Here is a 27,418-nt window from a genome sequence, read left to right on the forward strand (position 1 = left end):
CATATCACAGAAAAAGGGTCCCTTTTTTTCAGATATATATTTATATATATTTTTTAACAAGTGTGTGTCAAGATCTCTTTGACTATTTAGAGCTGTCGTCACAGCTCAGAGGAGCGTGGGGATTCCGACTGAGTGCTGACATTTTGGAACACCACAGAACTCTGTGCGCATGTGTATTTGTCTGTCTCTGTGTGTGTGTGTGTGTGTGTGTGTGTGTGTGTGTGTGTGTGTGTGTTTGTCTGTTTAAGTGTGTGTGCACGTGTGCGTGCACGCATTTGTGTGTGTGCTTGCATGTGTGTGCATTAGGGCTTTGAAGGTCAAGTCCAGCTCTTATTTACAGATGAGTATTTGTAGTAATGTAAGCATCTGCACTCTTGTGAGTGTGTGTGTGGGTGTGAACATGCCCCATCATTTGGCGTGTGAGTGTTTAGCTGCCAGTGTTTGCGTTCTGCGTAGCGATATGCTGGTACAGATGGGAAAGGAAGTGCTGTCAGTCTGTTGGCTCCCTGGGCCCAGTGCCCAAAGCAAGGCACAATGCTTTATGTAAGACCCCGTCTACTGCAGGTCAGGCCCATCAGACAGGGGAAAAAACAGCAGCAGCAGTATGCCCTGGCTCTCATCGAGCTGTTTCTCTCTGGGCTCCATGATTACTAACATCATTTGCACAGATTAACATAATTTAAATATGCAGAAACATTGGTCATGCAAATGTCAGCTTGTAACGAGTGCTTTGACCATTCATTGAACTTGTCACAGGTTTTCCACATGATAAATAATTCAGCACACAGACAAAAAAGGCTTTTATACATGAAGCTTGTGAAAGTATTGTATTGCCAAGCTTGTAAAACGATCACTGAGATGCGTGGAGTAGCAGCTTTCAGACTACTGTAAAGTGAAGCTAAGGCTGTGGTTGTGTAATGTAATTGTAATGTCAAAATAGGACTGTTGTCATGGAGCGACTTCAGTGACAGAAGATCTCGGTTGTTTGTACATACAACACGTAACTAATCAATTTGTACTACTCAGTGTTTGCCCAGTTAATGCTTCTTATAGAACACAGACTGTGGGTCCAAAGGTACCTGTGTGTGTATAGATGAACAAAAGAACAACCCGTGTGTGTAGAGATGAATAAAAGAAAACTCACCATCCAAAGTTTAACATTCTATTTGAGTGAAAGAACGCTCCTAGTTGGAAAAGAACAATAAACACAGATGTCAGCTTTTCCAGATTATGAAGAACTAGGAAAAGCAAACTGATAATTGACACCAAACTTGGTTAAACTTGGTTCGGGATCAGCTGAGTAATTGGCTATTTTTGTAGACGCTGGCTACTATTGGAAATAAGATGTTGGAAATAAGAAGAAATAATGTCACTTTCAAAGAGAAATCTGCTTTAAGCAGCTGTCCCTGCTTGGAACCCATTTCCCCCGTTGTGCAAGTATAACAACATGCTCTCCTCTGTGTTTTATTGTAGGTGCTGTCACTAGGTGCCGACGTCCTTCCTGAGTACAAGCTCCAGGCCCCGCGGATCCATAAGTGGACGGTTCTCCACTATAGCCCCTTTAAGGCAGTGTGGGACTGGCTCATTTTACTACTCGTCATCTACACAGCCATCCTCACGCCCTACTCGGCCGCGTTCCTGCTCAACGACCAGGAGGACGTGGCCATCCAGTCATGCGTTTACACCTGCAGCCCGCTCAATGTGGTCGACCTCATCGTCGACATCATGTTCATCATCGACATCCTCATCAACTTCCGCACTACCTACGTCAACGCCAACGACGAGGTGGTGAGTCACCCCCTGCGTATCGCTGTGCATTACTTCAAGGGCTGGTTCCTCATCGACATGGTAGCCGCCATCCCCTTTGACCTGCTCATATACCGCAACGGGGAGGAGGTGAGTGCAGAGGTGAGGGGGAGTCATGGGGAAAGGAGGGCATGGGCGAGGGGATTGCTGGAAAACGTAGGTCTTTATGGTTTAAAATTTAACAAAACATTGTTAAAACTGTAATGGTATATCTGCGTATCAGCAGCTGTTGAATTGATTGCATCTCCCTGGCAGGTCTGACAGGTTTTTGACATTGTGAGTACAGTTCAAAGGTCATGAGGTAGGAGTCTGGATAGAGGTTAAACACCAGTATTTGCGTCCAGATTTGTCTTTGTTAACTGTAAGTGTAAACTGATTTTGGATCAGTACAGGAACATAATGTATTAAACTGCCTCCATTGCTTAGTATTATTTGTAACAGTGTATTTTAAGTAATTCCATCAACGTTTGTAATTTGTGGTCATGTTAGTCATGCAAAAGAAAAGAAAAAATCTGTTCTTGGCAACGAAAACAAACAAAGAAACAAACACTTGTACAAAAATAAGATTGATTTGCATGTCATTATTGGAATATTGATGCGGACTGCCTGGGAGGAAACCAAACTAATACGATTATCATGGTCTGAAAATTAGCCTGCAGATTAAAGGCTATGTATGGGCAGAACCACAGCAGTGGAGGGAGATCTGTTTGTGTGGTAAGATTTCAGTCATAGCACAGGTCAGCCAGCTGCCAGGCAGATTTTTTTTTGTTCTTTCTTTTTTTTTTTTTCTTACTGTAGTGTTCCACTCATTTGTCCCCCCTGAAGACTGGAACTAGGCTGTGAGCCAGCGGCCTAATCGGTTTGTTATTTATTTGTGTTATTGACGGGAACTGCTTCTTGAGACAAGTGTAATCGCTAGGAATGAACATGGCCGTCTGACAGTTCAGTGAGAAATAGCTGGACTATTTATGACCCCCAATATATCACCCGGGCCACCGCAGTCACATGAGCCACGACATGCTCCCTCTCTCTCTCCTTATTTGTCTTTACCTCTCTCTCTCTCTCTCTCTCTCTCTCTCTTCATCTCTCTTGCTCTCTCTCTCTCTCTCTTTCTGTCTCTCACTCTCTCTCTATCTTTCTGTCTCTCACTCTCTCTATCTCTTTCTGTCTTTCTCTCTCTCTCTCTCATAATGTTTCTCTCTTACACCACCCTCCTTGTTTAAATTCATGTTCAGTCGAACATATACGAGAATCAAAATCAGATTCTTTGTCAGACTTTTCTGTGAAGGCTTCAGCTGTAATCAGCTTCCATGTTCTACATTTTCAATGTACTCCAGCGTTTGTTTTTTAATCTCCATTATTCTTGGACGCTAATGTAATACACCTGCAGAGGCTTTGTTCCACTGGTGCAGTTGTCCAAAAGCACAGTCTGTTTTGTGCTGAGCTCTTTGTGAGTGTGATGTTCTTTAGTCTTAGAGTGACACTGACAAACTTCCAAATAAAACTGAGGTTTTTACATATGTCAGTGTCACTGCTAGGTTGAGAGTGCTCCACCACCCAAAAATACCCAGCAGTTAAACAGATAATGTATTGTTTGTTGCTGTGCACAATACAATCAATTCTCTTCATTACAAATTTGATATGTTCCATAACAAAATTTTTACCACCCCCACCCCCCGACTCCTGCCCCCCTGCCACAGACAACCACTCTGATTGGTCTGCTCAAGACGGCGCGTCTTCTCCGATTGGTGCGAGTTGCTCGCAAGCTGGACCGTTACTCGGAGTACGGCGCCGCTGTGCTCTTCCTCCTCATGTGCACCTTCGCTCTCATCGCCCATTGGCTGGCTTGCATCTGGTACGCCATCGGCAACGTGGAGCGAAACGGTTCCATTGGCTGGCTGCACTCACTGGCCGACCAGCTGGGCAAGAGTTACAACCAGAGTAACCCCGGCTCTGGCCCCTCCATCAAAGACAAGTACGTGACGGCGCTCTACTTTACCTTCAGCAGCCTGACCAGTGTGGGCTTTGGCAACGTCTCCCCCAACACCAACTCAGAGAAGATCTTCTCCATCTGCGTCATGCTCATCGGATGTGAGTGTCTGAGCGTTGGCATCCCATGTGTTTTTTTTTTTCTTTTTTCTTTTTACCTCTGATAAAACTTAGAAAAAAGTCATTGTGGTAATAGCATGTGAGCGCAGTGTCGCTTGCATAGAGCACTGTCAGTAGTAATGTAGATATGTTATTTCCAATATTTAATGGCCTTGCACTGTCCGGAGGAGACAAGCTCAAAATTGCCATTTTTTTTTAAACACTTCCCTTGAACCTACACTCACTTGACTCTTTATGAGGTATACCTACCTTATAGGTACAATGTATAAGTGTCCAATTACAGACTGTAGCCCATGTTTTACTGTGCACAACTTGTCAGTCAATCTCTACCTCATTCATTAATGGCCAGTCTCTGACCACAGGACCACTGTTGACCGGATGTTAATTTGGGCAGTGGACCTCTCTGAACACAGCAGTGACACTTGCATTGTAGTGGGTGTCGCTGCTGGTACGAGTGTATCAGGCAGAGTGGTGTTGCTGGCGTTTTTACACATGTCAATACCCAGCCAATAGCAGTCCTATGGTAAGAAAACTGACTACTGATGAAGGACTTGAGAATTACTGACACAGATTGTACATGGCAATGGATGGGTATTAATCTCTAACTTTACACCAACAGCCCATCAGTGAACTTTCCACCTATTTCTCCCACAGTAATGAAAATGAATAATGACCCTCAGTTTTACAACTTTTTTAATCTACAATCATGAATTCATTTGGACACTTTTTTGATAGCAGTAATTTATGAATAACTAACTAGTTTATTATTTAATATCCTCCCTTGACAAAACCAGCGCGCTTATCACACTTCTCCTGCAGAAAAGTAATTTCCCATATCAATCTTTGTGCCATCAGCCACTACTGCGCAGTGACATGTCCACAGGAGTCAGAGGTCAGAACATCAATAAAATTTGTCAAATCAAGTTTAACAAATCTAACACCTCATATCCTCAATTACTAAGTCTCCTTGAATATGAGATTAAATAGCTTTCTCTAACACAAACATTAACAGATGCTACTTCTGTGTCTAGCACTGAAATACAGTGCTCCCCACTCCATACTGTTTTGTGGAGGAGGTTTACAGTGTACTACTGTTTTGCTCAGAAGGGATTCGTCACAAACTGGATTTTTTCCTAATCAGAATCTGTCCCTGCCTTGTCCCCAAATGCCTTACTCTCTTTCTATGAATAATTCACGTCTTTGGAAGGACAGCATAAGAACACATTAACTGGATTTTGTAGGAACATAATTAGATTAAACAAACGAAAAACAACAACAACAAAAAAACACAGTAATGTAGAAGAAAAACATACTTCAGTTTATTGATTGCTTTTAATATTGCAATTTTCTCTGAATTGGGCTGTACGGTACATCAGTAACAGTGAAAACAATGAAATGAGAAAAAATGACTTAATGACCGGAGTACAACCTTCAGTCTATAGAGTATTCTGCTTCGCCACGGCTGGCACACGGCGGGCAGAGAGTAGATTCGGATAGATTGGTTTAATCTGACAGGCAGAGTGCTGTATCCGTCAAACACACTAATACACTATACATGGCCACTTAGAGAGGTCCCTGCCTCTGTCCTAGCCCATTTAGGCTGAGGGAGCTCACTTTGTAGCAGAACAAATAACTGTGTGTGTGTATGTGTGTGTGTGTGTGTGTGTGTGTGTGTGTGTGTGTGCGCGCGCGCGTGCTTTATTTTGCATTTTCCAGTGTTGTTATAACTGAGTCATAGAGTTAGATTCTGACAGAGAAAAAGAAATGGACAGAAAAAGGATGGAGTAATTGAATGTGTACAGTACATTAAAGACAGTATTCAGACAGAGGATATGACTTTACATAATTGTGTACCGGTGTGCATGCAGATAAATAAGAACAAACACGTCATGTTGGTCTGTAAAAAAAGAAATGACTGATTTAACTGTATTCGCCAGCTATGAAATTAAAAGAAATGATACATGGTCCCATTTCCCTCCTCTCTCAGCTCTAATGTACGCCAGTATCTTTGGGAACGTGTCCGCCATCATCCAGCGGCTGTATTCAGGGACGGCTCGCTATCACACGCAGATGCTACGGGTACGAGAGTTTATTCGCTTTCACCAGATCCCCAACCCGCTGCGCCAAAGACTGGAGGAGTACTTCCAACACGCCTGGTCCTACACTAATGGCATCGACATGAATGCTGTGAGTTGAACACACACACACACACAGACACACACACACACACATGCACGCACACAAGCACACACACACACACACACACAAGTGCACATAAAAACACACACCGTGTCTAATAATTACCATGTAATAACCATGTAATATTGTGAATAGATAATACCTGTTTTGGCAGTAAATTAAGATGAAATTTGCAAGGATGTGTGATGAAAGATTACCTTTACAATCCACAGTATACATACACAAACGCACTTAGAGGCATGCATGCAGCAATAGTTAACAAGCATGCTTAATGCTTTAGATATCATGATAAGCACTTCACACACTACACAAGCAGTTTACAAGTGTCTATATATACACACCTTTCCTGTCGTATCCACAGGCTGCATCATATGGCTAAGATCTCCCAAAGTCATACAGTATAATCAAGTGTAACTGATAGCTCCACTGTGTTTTAAACTACTGATTTCATAACTATGTGACATGAATAAACAATGAACCCAAAACAACCTCTTCCCACCAGCCCTTCATTGCTATGCTTTTAGCCAGAATGCTACTCACTATTGGCTAGTCTTCAGCGTTTTCTATACATAGTACTAACTTCCTTCAGTTTAGTTCATAGGTGGCATGCTAGGCTGACCTTATATGGTCTTGCCAATACATCTTCTGTGAAACAGTGTTTTGGCTATATTTAACATTCATAAGGGCCCTGAAAAAAAATGGGAGGATGTGTTTCTGGCGCAGTCTGTTAACTGCTGTTATTGTATTCTTCATTATGTTCTGTCGAAGGTCCACTGGAGCACTTTACATTAGAGAGAGAGAGAGAGAGAGAGAGAGAGAGAGAGAGAGAGAGAGAGAGAGAGAGAGCGAAAGGCAGTGCTGTAATAACCAGAGTGGGTCTTAGAGAAATTAGACCTCCCTCCCACACATATACACACACACACATACACATACACACATATATACACAGACACAAACTTACACGCATTGCACATTCACGTTCACCTCATTCAGTCATTTGGCAGTGTCTCATCATTAATGATGAGAAAATACAGCAGCGCTAATGTCCAGGGATAGGAAAGAGACGGTTTATTATTGAGAAATGACTGATGGAAAAAGGAGAAAGGAGAACTGAAGGAGAAGAAAAAAAAAAGAAACAGAAAAGAGTAAAACTAGACTGAGGTTGAAGTTGAAGTTCTGAGTTTTGGTTGAGAACTAGCGATGCTAATACAGAGTTGCTTTGTTACATCTGCATTTCAGCTTGTGATGCCAAAGTCAGCTTGTGTCCTTCTTTCACCCCATAAATAACCAAAAATCTACCATGGGAAGCACACACAATGGTTGCCTTAGGTTCTCAGCTCCCAAAAAACACATGCACTGCATGATTCTTTGCTTCTCATGTTGATTCTTCTCTGCTGACGTTGTGTCTCATTCCTGCTGCTCTGGTAGGTGCTAAAAGGTTTTCCGGAGTGTCTACAGGCAGATATCTGTTTGCATCTGAACCGCACTCTGCTCCAGAACTGCAAGGCTTTCAAAGGATCGACCAAGGGATGCCTCAGAGCTCTGGCCATGAAGTTCAAGACCACCCACGCCCCACCAGGCGACACACTGGTGCATGCGGGCGACGTGCTCACCGCGCTCTACTTCATATCCCGCGGATCCATCGAGATCCTGCGCGGAGACGTGGTGGTGGCTATTCTAGGTAGGTCTGAGGCACTGAGGAGTCATGTTTGGAAAAGGTGAAGTGATTCATTCAGGCTTTTAGTTTTGTTGGATGTTGTGTTTTGTGATCTTAGACAGTTGAAAGGAGCCACTCAGAGATATGCTCAGACTTTATGGTGTAACATATATTGACATAAGAACTAAGATAGGACAAAAAACGATGCTGAGGCAAACCCTTGAGAGGTCAGAGGAAATTGTTATGAGTTCATTCATTCTGTCTTATAATTGCAATTGACCCTGGATTAAAAGACATGAGGACGTTATGTTCTCCCTTAGCCTTATGAGCAATGAACAACGAGCGTATGAGGATTTTCATAGGACAATGTAGTTTATGTTTGTCCCTATTGGTCTCTAGTGCCACCTAGTGGCCATTAAGTCAGTGTGCCTGTTTCATAACACGAAAAGCATCAGCAGTAGAGTAGGACATATTAGATAATAAAACTAAGCCAGAGAATTATCCAGAAATGATGTGTGTTTGAGATTTACCTTTTTGAATAAATAAATTCATAAAACAAGATCAATTTGCCCAGCTGAATTTTGCTCCCTGTGTTATAAATAGGAAAGAATGACATATTTGGGGAGCCCATCAATCTGTACGCTCGGCCTGGAAAGTCCAATGCAGACGTGAGGGCTCTTACCTACTGTGACCTGCACAAGATCCTCAGGGAGGATGTGCTAGAAGTTTTGGACATGTATCCGGAGTTCTCCGATCACTTTTGGAGCAATCTGGAGATCACGTTCAACCTGAGAGATGTGAGCGTTTTACTCTCTCTCACACAAACACACACACACACACACACACACACTCTTGCGATCTTCACATTGCCTTTAGGAATGAAGGCAGACATATGGAAGGCTCTAAGGGAGCTGAAATCACTTTTTACCAGTCACTTTTCCCAACACACAACACACTGAAACATGTGTGGGGATTCACTCAGTTTAAACACATACCTTGTTGTTTTGTCTCTACAGACTAATATGATACCTGGGTCTCCAAGCAGTGACGATTCTGACTGTACGGGCTTTAACCGGCTACGGAGACGTAAGCTGTCCTTCCGACGGCGGACAGAAAAAGGTACTCTGCCTCCATTCATTCCCTGATCTATTTACAATAACTGGACTGTATAGAGAAAGTAGACATCAAGGTGTATGTGTGTGTATGTGTGCATGTGTGTCTGATATATCAGTTAAATCATGTCCGTTATCAATCAGATGATGCTGATGCTGGGGAAATCAAAAAGAATTCGAAGTCGTCTCGGCGAAACAGGAAACAGGCTTCCAGTACTCAGAATGAGGGGCTGAAACCAGAGTGGGAGGGGCCACAAAGTTCTATCTCCTCCCACTCCAGTGGTGATGAGGGGGAGGAGCCTGTCCAGACATGCCCTGGACCGCCCTTAGAGTTAACAGAGCTGTCACAGGCTCAGGGTGCCTCTGTTAACTTCAACGACACCCCAGAGGGGGAGGTGGATCCCAAATCAGGAAACACCTGCAATGCTTTGTCAGGTAAGCCCAAGTGAAATGAACCATCATGGAGTGTACACCCCCCCCCCCCACCCCAATGTGGCCTTCAATATGCCATTGAGAAACACTGGGTCTCGAGATCTATTACAGTCGTGAGTCAAGGAGAGGGAGCCAAATGACATAAAAGAGAGAAATGCTCTTCAGTGCTTGTCAAATGGGGAGGGTATCTGTGAAAAAGGATGATCCAATTGCTTTTACCCATCCAGGATGATCAGTTGAAAGGATACTCAGATTAATAGACCAGAGATCATAAAAGCTCAGTTGAGGATCTAATTAGAAGTGACTAAGTGTAAGGGAAATTTAACAGCATTTGGGCAGTCTTCCTCATTCATACTGAAGCACATAACTACATATTCTGTGAAAAACTCGGTTTACACAAAATGGTTTGAGAAGTAAAAAAGTCCAAAGATGTAAAACATAACTCTTTGTTCTGGGAAATGAAAGGTTCTTGAAGATTGTTCTGAAAAGTAGTTCATTTTGTCAGTCTGGTAATCATGAATGCTTTTTATTAAATGTGTTTTTCCATTTTTCATAATGAAGATATCCACCACTTACATGTGTTGCAATTTATAACTTTTTCATCATCAATATATATATATATATATATTTTTTTTTTGCTGTTAGGCTGTTATTACAAACCATTATTACCCTTTTCTTATTTAGAGCCTCTCTCTCTCTCTCTCTCTCTCTCTCTCTCTCTCTCTCTCATTTCCGATCACACCTTAGGGGCATTTTCCGGTGTGTCAAATATCTTCAGCTTTTGGGGTGAAAGTCGAGGGAGGCAGTACCAGGAGCTGCCCAGGTCCAACCTGCCTTCCCCTCCACCTCTCAACACGCCCATGAACAGCATCAGCCGTCAGCAGCGCAGCCAGGTGGAGAACAGACTGGACCTGCTGCAGAAACAGCTCAACAGGTCTGAAAACTGAACACCTCCCATTCACACAGTCTCTCAGGCATACGCCTAAACATGTCAGAATTACACACCTACACACTTTCTCATACCCATGAGAGTACTGGTTAGTTCACATACATGGACACACACATACATGATGCCTGAAATGCCTGAAGCCAGCGTAATGGTGTTCCTCTCATATACATTGTTCATATCATATACATAAAATTCAGACAGAGGAGCTCAGAACACATACACAGTCATATGGTGACTATCCTTTAATATAATGGCATTTATTTTCCTCTTTAGTTCATGCACTCAAGTTATGATGTGTGTATGTGCGTGCATGTATATGTGTACATGTTTGTGTTCATGTGTATGTGTATGTGTGTGCGCATGTGTGTGTGTGTGTGTGTTTGTGTGTGTGCTCTTGCAGGCTGGAGACTCGTATGTCTACAGACATTGGGGCGATCATGCAGTTGCTGCAGAGGCAGATGGCTCTGGTCCCTCCGGCCTACAGCACCGTGTCCTCCCCACCTCAGGCCTCCCCTTACCCTGCGCCCTCAGAGAAACTTATCCAGCCTGTCACCCCACTGGAGTCAGAGACACTCACTTCCCTCTCACAGGTACACACACACACACACACACACACACACACACACACACACACACGTGTGTATGACAGACACTCACACAAACATGTTCTTTTTTTTAATATATGTAATGTATGCATCTAAATCCTTAGCTGACAGGAGCTCTCTCTGCTCTTTGTCTTTGTCTTTGTTCCAGATACTGGACCCGCAGGACTTTGAGGAGTTCCCTGCCAAGTCTTGTGAGTCTCTCCACAGTACAGGGGATTTCCAGCCCTTAGAGACTCCCTTGCTGTGCCCGGAGGAATTACCCCTCCAGGGACTTTCAAGTCTGGCCCCACAGGTGGAACTGGGACCCCGCGTTGCTCCCTTAGACCCTGAGGCCCAGCGTCGACTCTCCCTGCAGGAACCACTGGCCAACCTGGACTCACGGACACCACAAAGACACAGCTCTGACCCGGGTAGCTAGGGAGGAAGATGAAAAAGATATGAAAGAGAGGGAGAGGAAAAACAAACAGGGGACCACCCCCCCATAACCTGTAATTCTCTCTCTCTTTTTCTCTCTCTCTCTCCCTATCTCAGCCATTCTCTCTCACATCTCATGGAGGGTTTTTACTTCCCTCTGATCCTGTTTTTTGCACTGAGGCAGCGAGGGATTGGACAAGGAACACACACACATACACGGCAGACCTCTTTTCTCCTGTCGGTGGCACAGTGTCCTGGCTCAGTCTACCGCAGGATTTAAAAGACACACTTCAGCTCGTAAACTTGAACACAAGGCTGGAGTCTCTCTTGGTCATTTTAATCCCCTAACTTTATCAAACCAATCGACAGAGGGACGAGGCTGGACCGAGGAGAGGGAAAATTGGGAAGTGTAATATCATCCACGTTTCTTCTACAACTTACAGATCAAGAGGGACCCCATGGGACTGCTCAGAATGTCCCTTCACTGCTCTTATCCAGTATTGGATTACTATATAATAATAATAATAATAATAATAATAATAATAATATAAATAAGTAGCCATTATGTCTTGCACTGAAATTTTTCAGACTCTGTATCTTATCCTTTTGTCCGCGGCGCTTCCGACAAAAAACAAAACAACAACAAAAAATAAATAAAAAACGAAACAAAACAAAACAATACGAAACAAACAAACAAAAAAACACACATGCAACAACAATGACAGGTTGACCTTTTAGTGTTAGCTGGCCTAACAAAAGAGAACTGAGGAAACGTGTAAAACAAAACAAAAAGAAAAACGAAACAAAATGTAACTAAACAAGTGCGGTGTCCTCTTCTGTTCCGTCATGTCCTTTGGTCCATATTCTTGACATCTGACACGTTGGTGGAGCCCAAGGTCCTAAGAGCACACTGGATTGGCTGGCTTGCCCCAAGGGGAGGTTGCGGAACCTTTCAAAGCCATGCCCTCAACAATGAACATATCAAATCCCCATGTATCAGAATCAGACAGTTTGTAAATGAAAGAGTCTTTGAACAATATGCAAAACCAGATAGAGAGTGGCTGACTTGAGTTAATGCATGCATGGTCTTAGTTTTAAAAGTGTGCCCTTTGTTTGCTTAGGTTTGGGGTGTTTACACAGCTTAGCCTTCCATCGACTCAGTCATTGGAAATGGCCTGATTACTTGGTCCAAAGACACAACCTCAGCAATATCGACTTTCAAAATAATAACAATCAATCACACCCACTGGCACATGCCCTCTTCATAATGTTTATTAAACTCATACTGTCATAACATACAGTCCCAATTATACATTTAGAAATTTATGAATTGGAATGTCACATTCACTTAATCATACATTCAGCACACACACATACACACATTTAATAATATAAATAGTTCCCCTGTATTGCGCATGATAATATATATATATATATATATATATATATATATATGCAGAACTCTTCAGGGGTTGTCTTAGTTAAAAGAAAGGTTCATCAGTTTGTTTTTTTCCCCCTCCTCAATAGCATTTTACGTTAGAACAATTCTGCTGATAGGTATTTGATGCCATTCCACTAGCTGTGATAGCTCACTTTCAGGATGCCGACAACACATGGAGTGTATATTGTCCCATACTTGAATGTTCACAGCTAAGGATGCTAACTGTTAAAACCTTGAAACTCAAGCTATGATAGCCATTGGATAGCATCAGATCTCTTTTGATAGAGTCAATGGACTTTAAAGTGTTAGTACTTTGTGAACTGTTCCAGTGTGAGCGCTGAAAGTACAATGATAATCAGCTGTTATGACAGAAAAGCAAAGATTGTATCATTATATCATGTCCCTTGCAGGTGTTAGGTTAGGGGTATATTCGTCATTGATTCTTTTTTTCTTTTGAGATGCCAAAGTATGTTTTTTGTTTGTTTGTTTGTTTGTTTTCTGTTTTTTGCAAGGGGTGAAGTTCAGCTGTGATGCTGTGATGTTTAAAGGGTAAAGGAAGAGTGTCGGCCGTTGCTCCACTCTTTGTGCTGCATGAGTTTGCACATATTTGTCTATTATTATTATTATTATTATTATTATTATTATTACAATCATTTGCTTTTTAATGTGTTTTCATTGAGTATAATAGCTGGTGAAAACCCATGTCACAGTAGAGTAGGTGTAGTCTAATGTCCAAATTGATCTGTACAGGAGTACCGATGTTGATGTTGTTATGGCAACTGTGCATGTGTGAAGACCAAGTGGAGCTTTAGAACTGAATGGCAAGTTAGAGAATGTTTTCACTCAGTCATGTTTCGCGACAGCGCACTTTACAATTCAACCAAAGGCTTTGTCTCATTATTTCCTGCCCTCTGTGTTCCCATGTCTGGTGTGTGACCATTTTGTTTTCAGAGTTGGTTATGGAAACAGAACGGTCACACGGAACTGAACTTAAATCACTACAGATGAAAGCAAAACACTGGATTCATATTTGAGAGAAATTTTCACGGCCTTTTATTATCAAAGAGCAGTGTGCTTTTCAGAAATAATATGAAATGCAATGTTTTTGAATCTATTGGCTAAAAAAAAAATCTAAAACATCCCTGCCCATTCAAACACAATTCCTGACGTCCTTCATGTTGTTGATGTAAATTTGTTCAGAAGCCCGTTGCTTCTGCAATATCATCATATCTTTCAAAGACATACGGTCCATCTCATTTTGCCCCTGTAGCCTCTTTCGGTAGAAACTGTCTGTTATAATATGTGATATAAACCACCATATTCCCTTTTGTTTGTCAGTCAGTGTGCTAAAGAGCACTTTACCAAACCACTTTACCAGAGAGAGAGAGAGAGAGTGTGTGTTCAGTCTTGGTCACACAGATGAATATGGATATATCAATGACTTCTTTCACACACAGATGTGTAAGATACTGTGAGGCATGACATTGCAGGTCTTGGGGCACGACATGAATCTCAACACATATGATATAATGAAATGAGCGTGAAGTCCTACTGGAAGCCTGCGCCGTTACATAGCTGAGAATAGGGAGTCTAAGCTGAATGGAACCAAATCATAGAGTTCACATTTACACATTCTTTGTTTCCAACCCGTACCTCTCTGAGATGCTAATTTCAGCTCAATGCAACTGTACACCACAAGTCTTTTGTAGATATATTCGGCTGTGGGTGTTTGTATTTATTTTACTTTGTTTTATGTGTTTACACTGGATTGCTCTTTTTTGTTTTGTTTTGTTTTCTCCTTCCCATATACATAAAAGTCTTGTAAAAGAACTGATTCTTGGCACACGTATAGCCAGCACTATGCAGAATCTGTCATTTCTTTGGCATGCTTCAAAATGCAGGAATAAAAGAAAAAAAACATGTAGAGTTAAAAAAAAGGAAAAAAAGTATGTTTGATTTTTTTTTTTAAATAAATATGTGAATAACTCTCTTAATAATGTTGTTAATAATAACAGAGTTTATGATCATACTCATGAAGATAATGAAGATGATTATGACAAATTTAACATTGTGCACATTTTATTTGCATGCTGCACTGAGAATCTTTCAGCAATGAGAGGATGAGAGGCGCAATGCAGCTCATTTGCTGATGAATTTAGAATGTGTAGACTGAAGCACTGTACTTCCGGGTCACTTGAGAGTGATTCCCTGTACTTCCGGGTCATGGAAGAATGGACATTGTGATGTTGCAAACTACTGTAACAATTAGGGGGGCTGCTCGGGGTAACAGACTTTGAGATTATTAGATAATAAAATTATGGCCTGAACATCTTTGTCTGAATTCATATAGTCTCCCCATTCATATCAGCCACATCAACAAGCTAAGAAAAAAAAAAAAACAGAAGTTCCAGGTCTGGATTGCTGGATTGTATGTTAGCATTATAAATAGTTGACTTTATAAAATTAAACAAAACACTTCTCTCAATAAACCTCTTTGGAAAATAAAGAGATGAGACACCAGTTGTTTTTGTGTTTTTGTTGCCAATGAATTAGACATTTCTGCTTTGCAATGGACAGACAGGGCCACATCTACATTTTCATACTATGCTCATAACAAATAATGCTGAATTCTTTTTTATGTTCATATTTCTTCATGTCATATACTGTATGTTGTGCAGTCGCAAGGAGACTGAACGCATATGCAGAACTACAGGTTTATTTAAACACAGTCCAAGAATCATAAACAGGCCAGGGTTTGGTTCACAGCAAGTGAGTATAAGCAGGACAGACATATTGAGAAACTTTATATAGAGCAAAAGTCAATCCATGATAAAGATCACAGAAAGATTATCACTAAACATGGCTCAGTAACTCAAGAATAGAGACTTCACAAAGATTTGAATGAAACCAGGGAGTACATACACACAGAGGAACAATGTGATAATGAATGGAAAACAGGTGAACATGATCATTAGTCCATGAGCGAATTAGGCCAGTGATAAGTGGCTGGTAAGGTTAGGCTGGTGATATGTGATTAGTAAGGATAGGCCGGTGATAAGTGACTGGTAAGGTTAGCTGGTGATATGTGAATAGTAAGCTTAGGCATGTGATTAGTGATTAGTAAGTTTAGGCTGGTAATTAGTGATTAGTAAGGATAGGCCGGTGATAAGTGACTGGTAAGGTTAGGTCGGTGATAAGTGACTGGTAAGGTTAGGCGGGTGATATGTGATTAGTAAGTTTAGGCCAGTGATTAGTGATTAGTAAGGTTAGGCTGGCAATTAGTGATTAGTAAGGTTAGGCTGGCAATTAGTGATTAGTAAGGTTAGGCTGGCAATTAGTGATTAGTAAGGTTAGGCTGGCGATTAGTGATTAGTAAGGTTAGGCTGGTGTTTAGTGTTGTATATTGTAGCCGAATAATTTCAGTTATCAAGCTAGCTAAGTGGCAAAACGTGCCATACTGAGAAAATGTGGGATATAAGAGGTGAGGTCACATAGTAATCTTGTTTTAAATTTGAGTTGATTTTGTGTGACAGGCAGTTATGGTGGTAATGCAGAATTAACAAGAACAGACGCTCTGTCATGTGACCCTATGGCGGCCGACAGCCTCATCTAGGTACAAGCTCAGTTACTGTGTCTCTCACTTTTACTGGTGTCATCTGTACGGAAATCAGCATGCATACATCAATACAACAGGCTCGATCTATTAAACATCAGGAAGAAATCGTATGGATTATTCATCCTACATAATTTCTCCATCCCTGACGAAATATGGACTAACGTCGTGCCTGAGCAAACAAGCTGACCTGGGCATAAACAACCGACAAGCAGGAAAACCGGACGACAACGCATCGGCACAATCGGCAGATTCAGAAAGTGGCCCTACCGACCAACCTTGCCGGCTCTGCTGCTCTCCAAAGTACGATCGCTCAGGAATACAATGGACGAACTTCTGCTTTTGATACATACAAATTGGAATTACAAAGAATGCTCTGCCATCTGCCTTACCGAGACCTGCCTGGATCAACACACCCCTGATGCCGCTGTAGTACCCCCAGGTTTTATTATCCACCGAGCCGATAGGTCAGCTAAACTGTCTTTGAAATCTAAAGGTGGGGGCATATGCTTCATGATTAACGAACGCTGGTGCACCAATTCCACTATCGTACAACAATTCTGGTCCCCAGACCTTGAGTTTCTGACCATCACGTGCAGACAATTCTACCTCCCAAGGGATTTTGCATCCATTATCCTAACTGGTGTTTACATCCCACCGCAAGCTCATGCTAATACTGCCACCAGTGAACTTGCACACTACATATCCACTGTTGAAAAACTCACCCAGACTCCACAATAATAATACTGGGTGAATTCAACCATTGCAATCTGTCCGACGAACTTCCTAACTACACGCAATAGGTTACATGTCCCGCAAGAGAGGATAAAATATTGGATCACTATTACACAACAATCACATCAGCTTACTGTGTCTTCCCAAGAGCCCCACTAGGAAAGTCTGACCACGTAATGCTGTTCCTTGTCCCGGTGTATAAACAAAAACTCAAAACTGTTAAACCAAAGTCCAACACCCTAAGAATATGGTCCACGGATGCCACTGAAACTCTGAGGTTGCTCCGAATGCACTGTTTGGGACATCTTCAAAGACACGTGTGACAGCCTTGACGAGTACACAGACAAAATAATGTCATACATTCGGTTTTGTGCCGTACGGTAATAGTAAACCCTGGTTCTCAAAGGAATTAGCTGCACTACACAAGAAAAAGAATTCTGCTTTTAACAGTGGAGACAGGGAGAAATATAAGCCTGCCAAATATGAACTGCGCTCTGCAATCAGAAAAGCCAAATCCAATGACACAAAATGACTGGAACAACAACTCATCACCAGTAACCCTAGGGCAGTCTGGAAAAGCCTGAACGACATGACAAACTACAAAAAAGGGCCTGCTTCACCATCAGACGAGGACCCCAGTCTCCCCGACAGGCTCAATGAGTTTTACGGATGGTTTGAGGATATACACACCCCAGCACTCATCCCCCCTCCCCCTCCTTCCCTCACCCCTCCTTTTACCATCCAGGAGGCTGAGGTGAAGACACTTTTCAAAACACAAAACAAAAGGAAAGCAGCAGGGCCAGATCAGCTCTCCCCAGCTCTGCTTAGTCACTGTGTGGACCAATGGGCTCCAGTGTTCACTGACAATTTCCAACACCTCCTTATGACAGTGTGCAGTCCCACGCTGTTTTAAAAAATCTACCATCATCCCGGTCCCTAAGTCAGCCAACACAACCTGCCTCAATGACTTCAGGCCAGTTGCCCTCACTTCAGTGGCCTTGAAGGTGCTGGAGCCCTTGGTCCTGTCACACCTGAAGTCCTGTACATCCCCTCTGATGGACCCATATCAGTTTGGTTATCAGGCTAACAGATCCATTGAGGATGCTATAAATCTGGTTCTTCACTTCACTCTGCAACACCTGGAATCAACCAACACGTATGCACGCATCCTGTTCATAGACTTCAAGTTCAAGTTCAAGTTCAAGTCCAAGTTTATTTAGAGCCCAGTATCACTGTTTACAGTCTCAAAGGGCTTTACAGGCGACAACAGTCAAATCAAAACAGGACGGCACCCCCTGACTTAATCCTCATGGCGGGCAAGAAAAAACTCCCCAAAAACCTAAAAGGGAAATGGGAAAATGGGAGAAATCTTGAGAAGGACCGCAGAGAGAGGAGACCCCTTCTTGGCCAGACAGGTGTGCAATGGGTGCCAACCACATGGGCAGTTACAATTGAAAGTAAATTGGAGCATGCTTGCCTTTTAATACTATTAATCCACTCACACTCTTCTCCAGGCTCCAAGACATGAACATCAACCTAGCTCTGTTTTACTGGATACTTGACTTTCTTAGAAATAGAACTCAGTCTGTAAAGGTTAACAACATTACATCAGCACTCGTGCACCACAAGGCTGTGTGTTATCGCCTCTGCTTTTCTCCATCTACACTGAGCTTACATCTCACCACAGATCAGTGAAAATATGTAAGTATGCGGACAACACCACTATCATTGGACTTATCAGCAACAACAATGAAACTCAGTACCACCAGGAGGTGTATCGGGCTTTACATTGGTGCAGAAACAACAACCTCTTAATCAGTAACTCAAAAACAAAGGAAATAGCAGTAGACCTCAAGAGGAAGACAAACATCAAAGACCCGGTTCTTATTTCTGACCAACCCATAACCCTGACAGACTCCTTCAGATTCCTCGGTACCTACATCAGCAATACTCTGAAATGGAACATCAACACCAACCACATCATCAAAAAGGCCCAGCAAAGACTGCACTTCCTCAGGCAACTGAAGAAGTATCTTGTCAAAAAACACCTGTTGGTCCACTTCTACAAAGCCATCATAGAAAGCATCCTCACATCATCTCTCACTGTCTGGTATGGAAGCTCAGACAGTCACACCAAGAGGAAACTAGAGCAGGTTGTCACTAAAGCCTCCAACATAATTGGTTGTGACTTTCCCCCAGTCAACACACTATATATAAAAGGTACCTTCAACCAGGCAGCTAAAATAACCAGTGATCCCTCCCACCCAGCCCACCATCTCTTCCAGCTTTAACCTTCTGGAAGGCGCTACAGGTCCATACCCTCAAAAACCACTCGATTCAAAATCAGCTTCTTTCCTATAGCAGTCAAAACACTCAACACCCCTAGCAAACCCCCCTTGCCACAAGAGCTGATACTCTCACCTGAACGCACTGTACTTTCTGCCTGTTGGCACGCTTGTGTGCTGGGGAACCAAACTAAACTGAACTGAACTGTACATAACATATACATACTCACTGTACATATTCTCACAGTCATGCGTTTCCATTTTGTGTGTGCTGTTGTAATGGCTTAGGTGCCAATTGAGAAGTAGCACCGAACTGTACATATATATGTACTCACTGTACATATCCTCACATTCATGTATTTCTGGTTTGTGTGTTGTTGTTCTCATCTATGGTGTCTGCAGGTTTGCTTCTCTCTTTGTTTGCACTGGAACTGAGCCACCATACTGTACTGAAACAATTACCACCAACACTGTTGCGTGGCAATATAAATAAAGTATCTAAGTATCTATCTATCTAACAACATAGCAGTAGCATGGGGCAAGGGACCCCTGAACAGTGAGGACCACTAAGTCAGTGGTAGCCTGGATTAAACTACTTCAGCACATCTCTCTAGGGTCTAATCCAGTCAAGTGTACCACTGCTTTTACCTCGGGCAGTGCCACTTATGCCAGTAAGACTTAGTGGGTGTGCATGGAGTTAGAATAATACACTGAAGTCACAGAGAGATGGGTCTGTTTGAGGCTCCTGTGACAAGACGAGTAGAATGACCATTACCTCTGATGAATATCAGACTTGTTGCCTGAACAATAAAGATTTAACATGTGTTTGAATTGGGAACTGGGAAGACACTAGGAATGGGCGCTGAAAGCCTTGTCAGGAGACACTACAACAGAGCTCTCTTGTGGCTACTCTAGACTCTAACATGAGCATTTGTGAAGGAACAGGGACTGGAGCATGGACCTCAGAGACATCAGGGACAGCATCAGGGACTAGAAGCAGGTAACTCTGTGGTGATTGGATCTGGGGCCAGCATCCCCATGGCAACTACATGCAAAGCTGGGCCCCCCCCCTACAAGAAATTTCCCCACTGTGACCAGATCCAGAGCCCCCACTGCAAGAGAATCCTCCATTGCAGCTGGATCAGGACTCCAAAGCAGTGGATACCTCTGGGGTGACAGAAGGCAGCAGTGAGTAGGCAAATGCTGAGGGGAACAGAGGTGATAACTGGGTTACGCAGGTCCAGGTCCCAGCAGAAGACTACTCTCCTGGATCAAACAAGAGTTCTCCCACTCCACCTCATAATGACCACTGTCCCTATCCCCCACTGTCCCTGTCTACTGGTGGTTCAATCATGGAGTGAAACATGGAGAAAAACTTGTCATACATCAGGGATCCAAGTAATGCAGGGTTACTGGACCTGAACTCACCACCCTCCTGATTTAACACAGAGTGAAGAAGGAAACAGACGTAAAGGAACCCTAACCATGAACAAAGCAGGATAAATAAAAAATAAATGTATTTAAATACAGGATTCAGCCTCACTCTCAGGTACAGGGTAGGGTTACATCAGACCAAGACTTCATCAGGAAACAAAGAAAAGGCAGGGGGGTTTTATACCAAAAGAAAACCAGACTTGATTAACAAAAACAGGCATGCACAATGATTGAATAATTAACTGAATGTAGCATGGCAACTGGGGGAATAATTAAACAAAGACAACCTAACTCAAAACAGCCCGTTGAGGGGGCAAATGAGAACCGGGCTATGACAATTTGAAAAAGGCCATGCTGAATCGCGTTGGACGTGGATGCCGAACTTCAAGCTACAGTTTCACAGCCTCTGGTTTTCAGATATTTGTCCAGGATTGAGAGCTGAATTGGGGAAGGGATTAGTGGTTTGTGAAACTATGTACTAGTTCGGGGCAATAGTTTTGGACACCAAGAAGCCTGAGCCATCCAGACCAATCTGTGCCAAGGCCATGTACATGACAGGAATTAGGGTAGAGGATTTGTCAAAAATAAGGGTACATGGGAACTCAACCAATGGCCGATCACTTGGGCCCTTAACAGTCAGCCCTAGTACCTCACACAGAGAAGAGGCAGAAGAGGAAGGAAAGCTACACTCATTTAAACATTCTCAATGACAGTGGCATCAGGGTTAGGAGAGAGTGGACCTGAGATTAGACCCAAACCCAAGGGGCAGAAAATAATCTATAGCGTTAGTTTAGAGAAGTGCCATGCATTGGGTATTGTTACATCCTTGGACGTATTTTTTGTTACTGCTCGGGTGTTTCTCTCTGTCGCTATCTCTCCCTCTCGCTCCCCGCCCCAATTTTCTTTTCAGATTGCTGATGGGTCACGATTGGCTGGGGAACATCCGAGGGAATTTTAAAAGACGACGGCTGCGCAGGACACATCTGGCCGAACCTCCTGCTAAACTCCTGCTGCCGCATCTATAGAGTTTTAATGTAAAATCTTTTTGGTAATGATGTGGACTGGTGAGTCCACATCAAATGTAAGTGAGTTGTTAAGTTAGTTGTTAATAGTTGGGTTATCGTGTTGGTTTTCTTTTGTGTTCTCTTCATAGTCAGCACTCGTAGGGGGTGGGTGCCATTTCAGTTTGAATGTATTTTCTCCTGTTTCTATTAGTTAGGGAGGGAAGTTGATTTGTCTTTATTTTGGTACTCTTTTGGATAGGTTATTCCCTTTTCCCTTTAGTTAGATGTGTTTTATTTATTATTTTGGCCTGGCTCACCCCCGAAGTCTTTTGTGTTTTTGTTAATAATTATATATAGTAATAAAAAGCTGACTAGTATTATATCGGTGTCAGTATTGGTGTTTTGGGTTCACTCGGGTGGCAGGAGAAGGAGGTTTCTCCCACGCATTTATGTTCACCCCACCCTAGATGGGGTTGTAACATAAACTTTTGGGGGCTCGTGGTCTGGTGGCTCATCTTCCAGTATTGACTGCTGCATTTGGGTCGGGTAAGAAGTTGTTTGTTTTGGCAGTTTTCATTTGTTGGTGGGAGAGTGATTTGAAATGGAATTCCATTTGGAGGAATTTGTTATTCGTCCGACGGTGGGACAGTTCAACCGCTGTCGCAAGTCACATCTCGTAGTAGTGGCTGATTTTTATACCATATCAGTACATAATCTTGCTACTAACAGGGAGATAAAGGCTGTGGTGCAGGCCGAGTTGGTGAAACAGGGAGTTTTGCCGGGTGGTGACGTGGCCGACATTGCTGGTGTTGGTCTGGTGGAGGCAGGTGTCCCAGTTGAGGCAGAGGCTGACGCAAGGGTGGTGCCACTGCTGACCATGGATCCTTCAACTGCAGCTGCGAATCCTCAGCTGGCGGTGGAATTAAAAAAGCTAGAGCTGGAGATCAAGAAACAGAAGTACCAGACTCAGCTTTTACATATCCGGGCTCTGTGGATTGAGGCGGACAGAGATATAAAATTACGCAAACTGGAGCTACAACACGGCATGGGTGTTGAGCTAACACGTCCTGTTCCTCAGCCCCGTATGGCGAGGCCAACGACCAGCTCCCCTGCTATCTCTGTTCCTCCTCTGGGGTGCGGATGCCTCTCCAATTCCCCCATCTCCCACCGCACCCTCCGTATCAGCTACACCATCTTCTAACTTTGACGTCAGTAGGCACATTAACTTGGTGCCTCCGTTTCGTGAATCAGAGGTAGACTCTTATTTCGCTGACTTTGAGCACATTGCAGCTGCCCTCCGCTGGCCTAAGGAAGTGTGGTCCTTGTTGCTGCAATGCAAACTGGTGGGAAAAGCACAGGAGGTATGTGCGTCTTTATCTACTGAGCAAAGTTTAAATTACGACATTGTGAAAAATACTGTCTTGCGTGCGTATGAACTGGTTCCCGAAGCATATAGACAAAAGTTTAGAACACAGTCAAAAACTGCCAACCAAACATTTGTTGAATTAGCACGTGAGACAGGGGTTCTTTTTGATAAATGGTGTGCTGCTAACAGGGTCACTGCTTTTGAACAGCTCCGAAATCAGAGAAACTGATTCTCTTGGAGGATTTTAAAAGATGTTTGTCTGATAATATTGTGGTTTATTTAAATGAACAAAAGGTGATGTCATTAACTAATGCAGCAGTACTGGCCGACGAGTTTGTTTTAACACACAAGACTATTTTTCCCTCATCAAAGGGAAATGAAGTGTTATCCAGGGTCGAGTCAGGTGGTGTCGTGGTCTCTGGTCGATCTGAAGGGAGTCCTAAACTTCCCTGCCCAGCTTCTCCTCGTGCGGGTGAAACTCGTGAATGCTTTTATTGTCGCAAAACAGTCATTTAATTGCAGACTGTAAAGTGTGGAGCAAAAGGCGTAATAATAACCCAAAGAGTGTTGGGCTTTTGCAAACGTTGTCTCCGTCTCCTGCTGATTCAGTTGCACCAGGTTGTGATTCTGGTTATGAACCATGTCTGTGGAGTGGTTTTGTGTCTCTCATCAGTGATCAAACTGACCGTCAACCTATCACTATTTTAAGAGACACTGGTGCAGCGCAATCTTTTATTCTTGGCAGTGTGCAACCGTTTTCAGAGGAATCGTTTTCTGGGTCTCATGTGTTGGTGCGAGGAATTGAACTGGGATGCGTCCCATCCATATCATCTACCTTAATTCTGAGCTAGTGTCAGGCTTGGTAAGGATTAGCGTGTGTACCCAGCTGCCAGTGAATGGTGTTTCGGTCATTCTCTGTAATGATTTAGCTGGAGGTAAAGTATTTCCTTTCCCTGAGGTAACTGACAAGCCTGATATGTCCTCTGATGACATAGCTAATTCATTTCCTAGTGTTTTCCCTGCTTGCGTGGTGACATGTGCTCAATCACGTAAATTTGGTCAGGATGTGGACCTTGCTGATACTTTTATGAATGTGTCTAATGTGCCTTCGGTGGGCAAGGTGCCAAATTCTACTGGGTCCCTTATGAAGCTGCTGGTCTCTGTAACTGACGCTGACAGAGCAGTGTTGCTAGGGATCAGGAAAGAGCAACTCATTGCTGCTAAAAAAGCAGATCCTTCCCTAGCTCACTGTTTCTCCGTGGCTGTTTCGGAAAATGAGTTGCCACAAAAAAAAGTGCCGTATTATTATGATGGGGGTGTGTTAATGCGCAAGTGGACGCTGTCCACGCAGGATGATCGTGGTTGGAATTCATTTTACCAACTCATGGTTCCTACGGGTTATCGTACACAAATACTGACACTGGCACACGATAATGCATTGTCCGGCCATTTAGGAATCAGAAAAACTTTTTATCGTATTTCACATTATTTCTTTTGGCCTGGATTAAAATCATTGATTGCAGAATACTGCCGGTCCTGCCATGTGTGCCAACTTGTGGGAAAACCCAACCAACCAGTTCCTCCAGCTCCACTTCATCCTATCCCTGCTCTAGGTGTGCCATTTGGACGCATCATCCTCTACTGTGTGGGCCCCTTACCAAAAACAAAATCTTGAAATCAGTATATTTTAACTATGATGTGTGCTGCCACACGATTCCCAGAGGCGGTTCCGCTGCGTGCCATTAAGACGAAGGCAGTAGTGAAAGCTTTGGTGAAATTTTGCTCTACCTTTGGCCTACCGAAAGTGACTAAAACAGACAAAGGTACGAATTTCACTTCAAAGTTGTTTGCTCAGGTATTGCAGCAATTGTCCATCAGGCACCAGACATCAAGTGCTTACCACCCAGAGCCTCAAGGCGCACTGGAGCGTTTCCATCAGTCTCTCAAGTCCACGTTGAGCACGTTTGCTGTGCGTGAGACGGTACAAGAATCCCTTGGGTTCAGTCCTGCTGAATTAGTATTCGGTCACACGGTTCAGGGACCACTGAAACTTTTGAAGGAAACTTTAGTGTCTAAAACTCGATGTGAACAAAATGTTTTAGATTATGTTAGTTCTTTTCGTGAGCGACCGAATGTCGGTGAAAAGAGATTTTATTCCTGGGGCACAAGTGCTTGTTTTACTTCCCGTCCCCGGTGCTGCATCGAAGGCTCGTTTCTCTGGTCCTTACCTAATCAGGTCAAAGCTCAGTGAGACCGATTACGTGGTTGAGACACCGAACTGAAAACGTAAAACTCGAGTGTATCATGTCAACATGTTAAAACCTTATGTTGACCGTAGTGTAGGTGAAAACAATGTACTCGTACCTGTGAATCCCGAGGTTAAAGGGGTGGCCTCTGTCTCCCTAGTGTCCTTTTATTGTCCGGAGGAAGACGGGTTGGTGATGTGTTCTGCTCCCATGTGCTGTGGTCGGCTGCAGAACTCTGAAATCTTAGGAAACCTGGAGTCGCACCTGACGTACCTGTCGGTCTCGGCTCGTGTCGACATAATCCAGTTAGTCCAAAACCATTTGTCCATATTTGGTGACATTCCGACTCAAACTACTGTGCTGCTCCATGACATCAATGTTGGTGAACACACTTTAATTAAACCGCATGCATACCATGTGATTCCAACAAAGAAGATCATGATGCAAAAAGAGGTCGAGTACGTATTGGAAAATGGGTTTGCTATTAGTAGCTCTAGTTCATCGAGTTCTCCTTGTATCCTGGTGCCTAAACCTGATGGAAGTGTGAGGTTTTGCACTGATTACCGGAGAGTGAACACAGTAACCAAACTTGATTCTTTTCCACTGCCTTGTATGGAGGATTGTATTGACAAGGTTGGTTTTGTTACCGTGTTTTGTTACAAAACTTGACCTACTGAAGGGTTATTGGCAGGTGCCATTAAAGCCACTGTAACCTATCTTGGTAAAGAGGTTGGCCAAGGTCAGGTGCGACCTGTGGAAGCTAAGGTCTCTGCGATTGTGAATTTTCCCGTGCCCAAAACCTGGCGAGAGTTATGCAGGTTTTTAGGCATGGCCGGCTATTACATAGCTTTCTGCCGAAATTTTTCCAGTGTTGTATCCCTGCTCACTGATCTGCTCCAAGCAGGTAAGGAGTTGGTGTGGACGACAGAGTGTCAATATGCATTTGATTCAGTGAAGTCTCTCCTGCGTAACCTGCCAGTGCTTGCCGCTCCTGACTTTACGTGGCCGTTCAAATTGGAGGTCGATGCCAGCGCTACTGGTGCTGGTGCGGTTCTATTACAGGAAGACCCTCAGGTTATCGATCACCCTGTCAGTTTCTACTCGAAAAAGTTCACCAAGCATCAGCTTCATTATAGCACGATTGAGAAGGAGACACTAGCCCTCCTGCTTGCGCTGCAGCAGTTTGATGTGTATCTTGGGTCCAGCACTCTCCCTATCTCAGTCTATACTGATCACAACCCACTGGTGTTCTTAAGTCTTATGTGCAATGCAAATCAGAGACTGATGAGGTGGTCTTTATGAGCACAATCTGTCAGGGTCCCTGCATGAACTATTTTCTCAGGGTCACTGCTGGTCATGTTTGGTATTAGCTGTCATTTTGTTTTTGGTTTTGTCATGTGCTTTTGTTTGTTTTGGTTTTCCATGTGCCCTGGCCCCGCCCCTCACTTATTGTGTCATTGTGCTCACCTGTCTCTCGTTGAAGTTGTAATTAGTCTGTCTATTTAAACCCTGCCTGTTCTACCCTTTGTTTGTCAGTTTGTACTGCTTTCTCCAGTGTGTCGCGCTAGCCTTTTGTTATTCTGATTGTCTTCTGTGCTTGACCTCTGCCCGTTGTTTGACTTTGTTTGCCTGTTGGATTTTGCCTCTTCTGCCTGCCTTGCCCTGTACCTGGTTTTGAATCTTTTGCCTGTCTCTGGAATTTGCCTTTGCCTTCCGTTTTGGATTGTTCACCTGCCTCTGACTGCTCTATGGTATGACCCCTGCTTGTTTTTTGGATTCCGCTTTTGGTCAAGTGTATTGAAAGACTTTTGCCTGGCAAAATAAACATCCTATTTAATTATCAGTGAGTCTGCAACTGAGTCCCCTGTTTCCCCTGACACAATTGTTTCCGCTAGACATTAAACACAAAAAAAGGGTCTGAAAATGTCGTGGCGGACGCTCTATCCTGCACCTGAAAGTATAAAGTGGGGATATTGTATTATCGTGGTGTGTGCAGTATGACTGCGTCGAT

General features: G+C 43.3%; 1 protein-coding gene across 1 annotated transcript in view; it reads left to right on the forward strand.

The window, feature by feature from the left end:
- The window catches only part of kcnh2b (potassium voltage-gated channel, subfamily H (eag-related), member 2b), a 151,690-nt gene extending 140,403 nt beyond the window's left edge, over nucleotides 1-11,287 (forward strand). Inside the window, exons 6-15 of the mRNA XM_030767508.1 lie at nucleotides 1,474-1,896; nucleotides 3,507-3,897; nucleotides 5,903-6,102; nucleotides 7,543-7,795; nucleotides 8,375-8,568; nucleotides 8,788-8,890; nucleotides 9,028-9,318; nucleotides 10,063-10,249; nucleotides 10,665-10,854; nucleotides 11,018-11,287. Of these exons, the coding sequence (XP_030623368.1) occupies nucleotides 1,474-1,896; nucleotides 3,507-3,897; nucleotides 5,903-6,102; nucleotides 7,543-7,795; nucleotides 8,375-8,568; nucleotides 8,788-8,890; nucleotides 9,028-9,318; nucleotides 10,063-10,249; nucleotides 10,665-10,854; nucleotides 11,018-11,287 (2,502 nt within the window). The remainder of the gene's footprint in view (nucleotides 1-1,473; nucleotides 1,897-3,506; nucleotides 3,898-5,902; nucleotides 6,103-7,542; nucleotides 7,796-8,374; nucleotides 8,569-8,787; nucleotides 8,891-9,027; nucleotides 9,319-10,062; nucleotides 10,250-10,664; nucleotides 10,855-11,017) is intronic.
- The last annotated feature ends 16,131 nt before the right edge of the window (nucleotides 11,288-27,418 follow it).

The sequence above is a fragment of the Chanos chanos genome, chromosome 3 (assembly GCF_902362185.1).
Source record: "Chanos chanos chromosome 3, fChaCha1.1, whole genome shotgun sequence".
Classification (NCBI taxonomy): domain Eukaryota; kingdom Metazoa; phylum Chordata; class Actinopteri; order Gonorynchiformes; family Chanidae; genus Chanos; species Chanos chanos.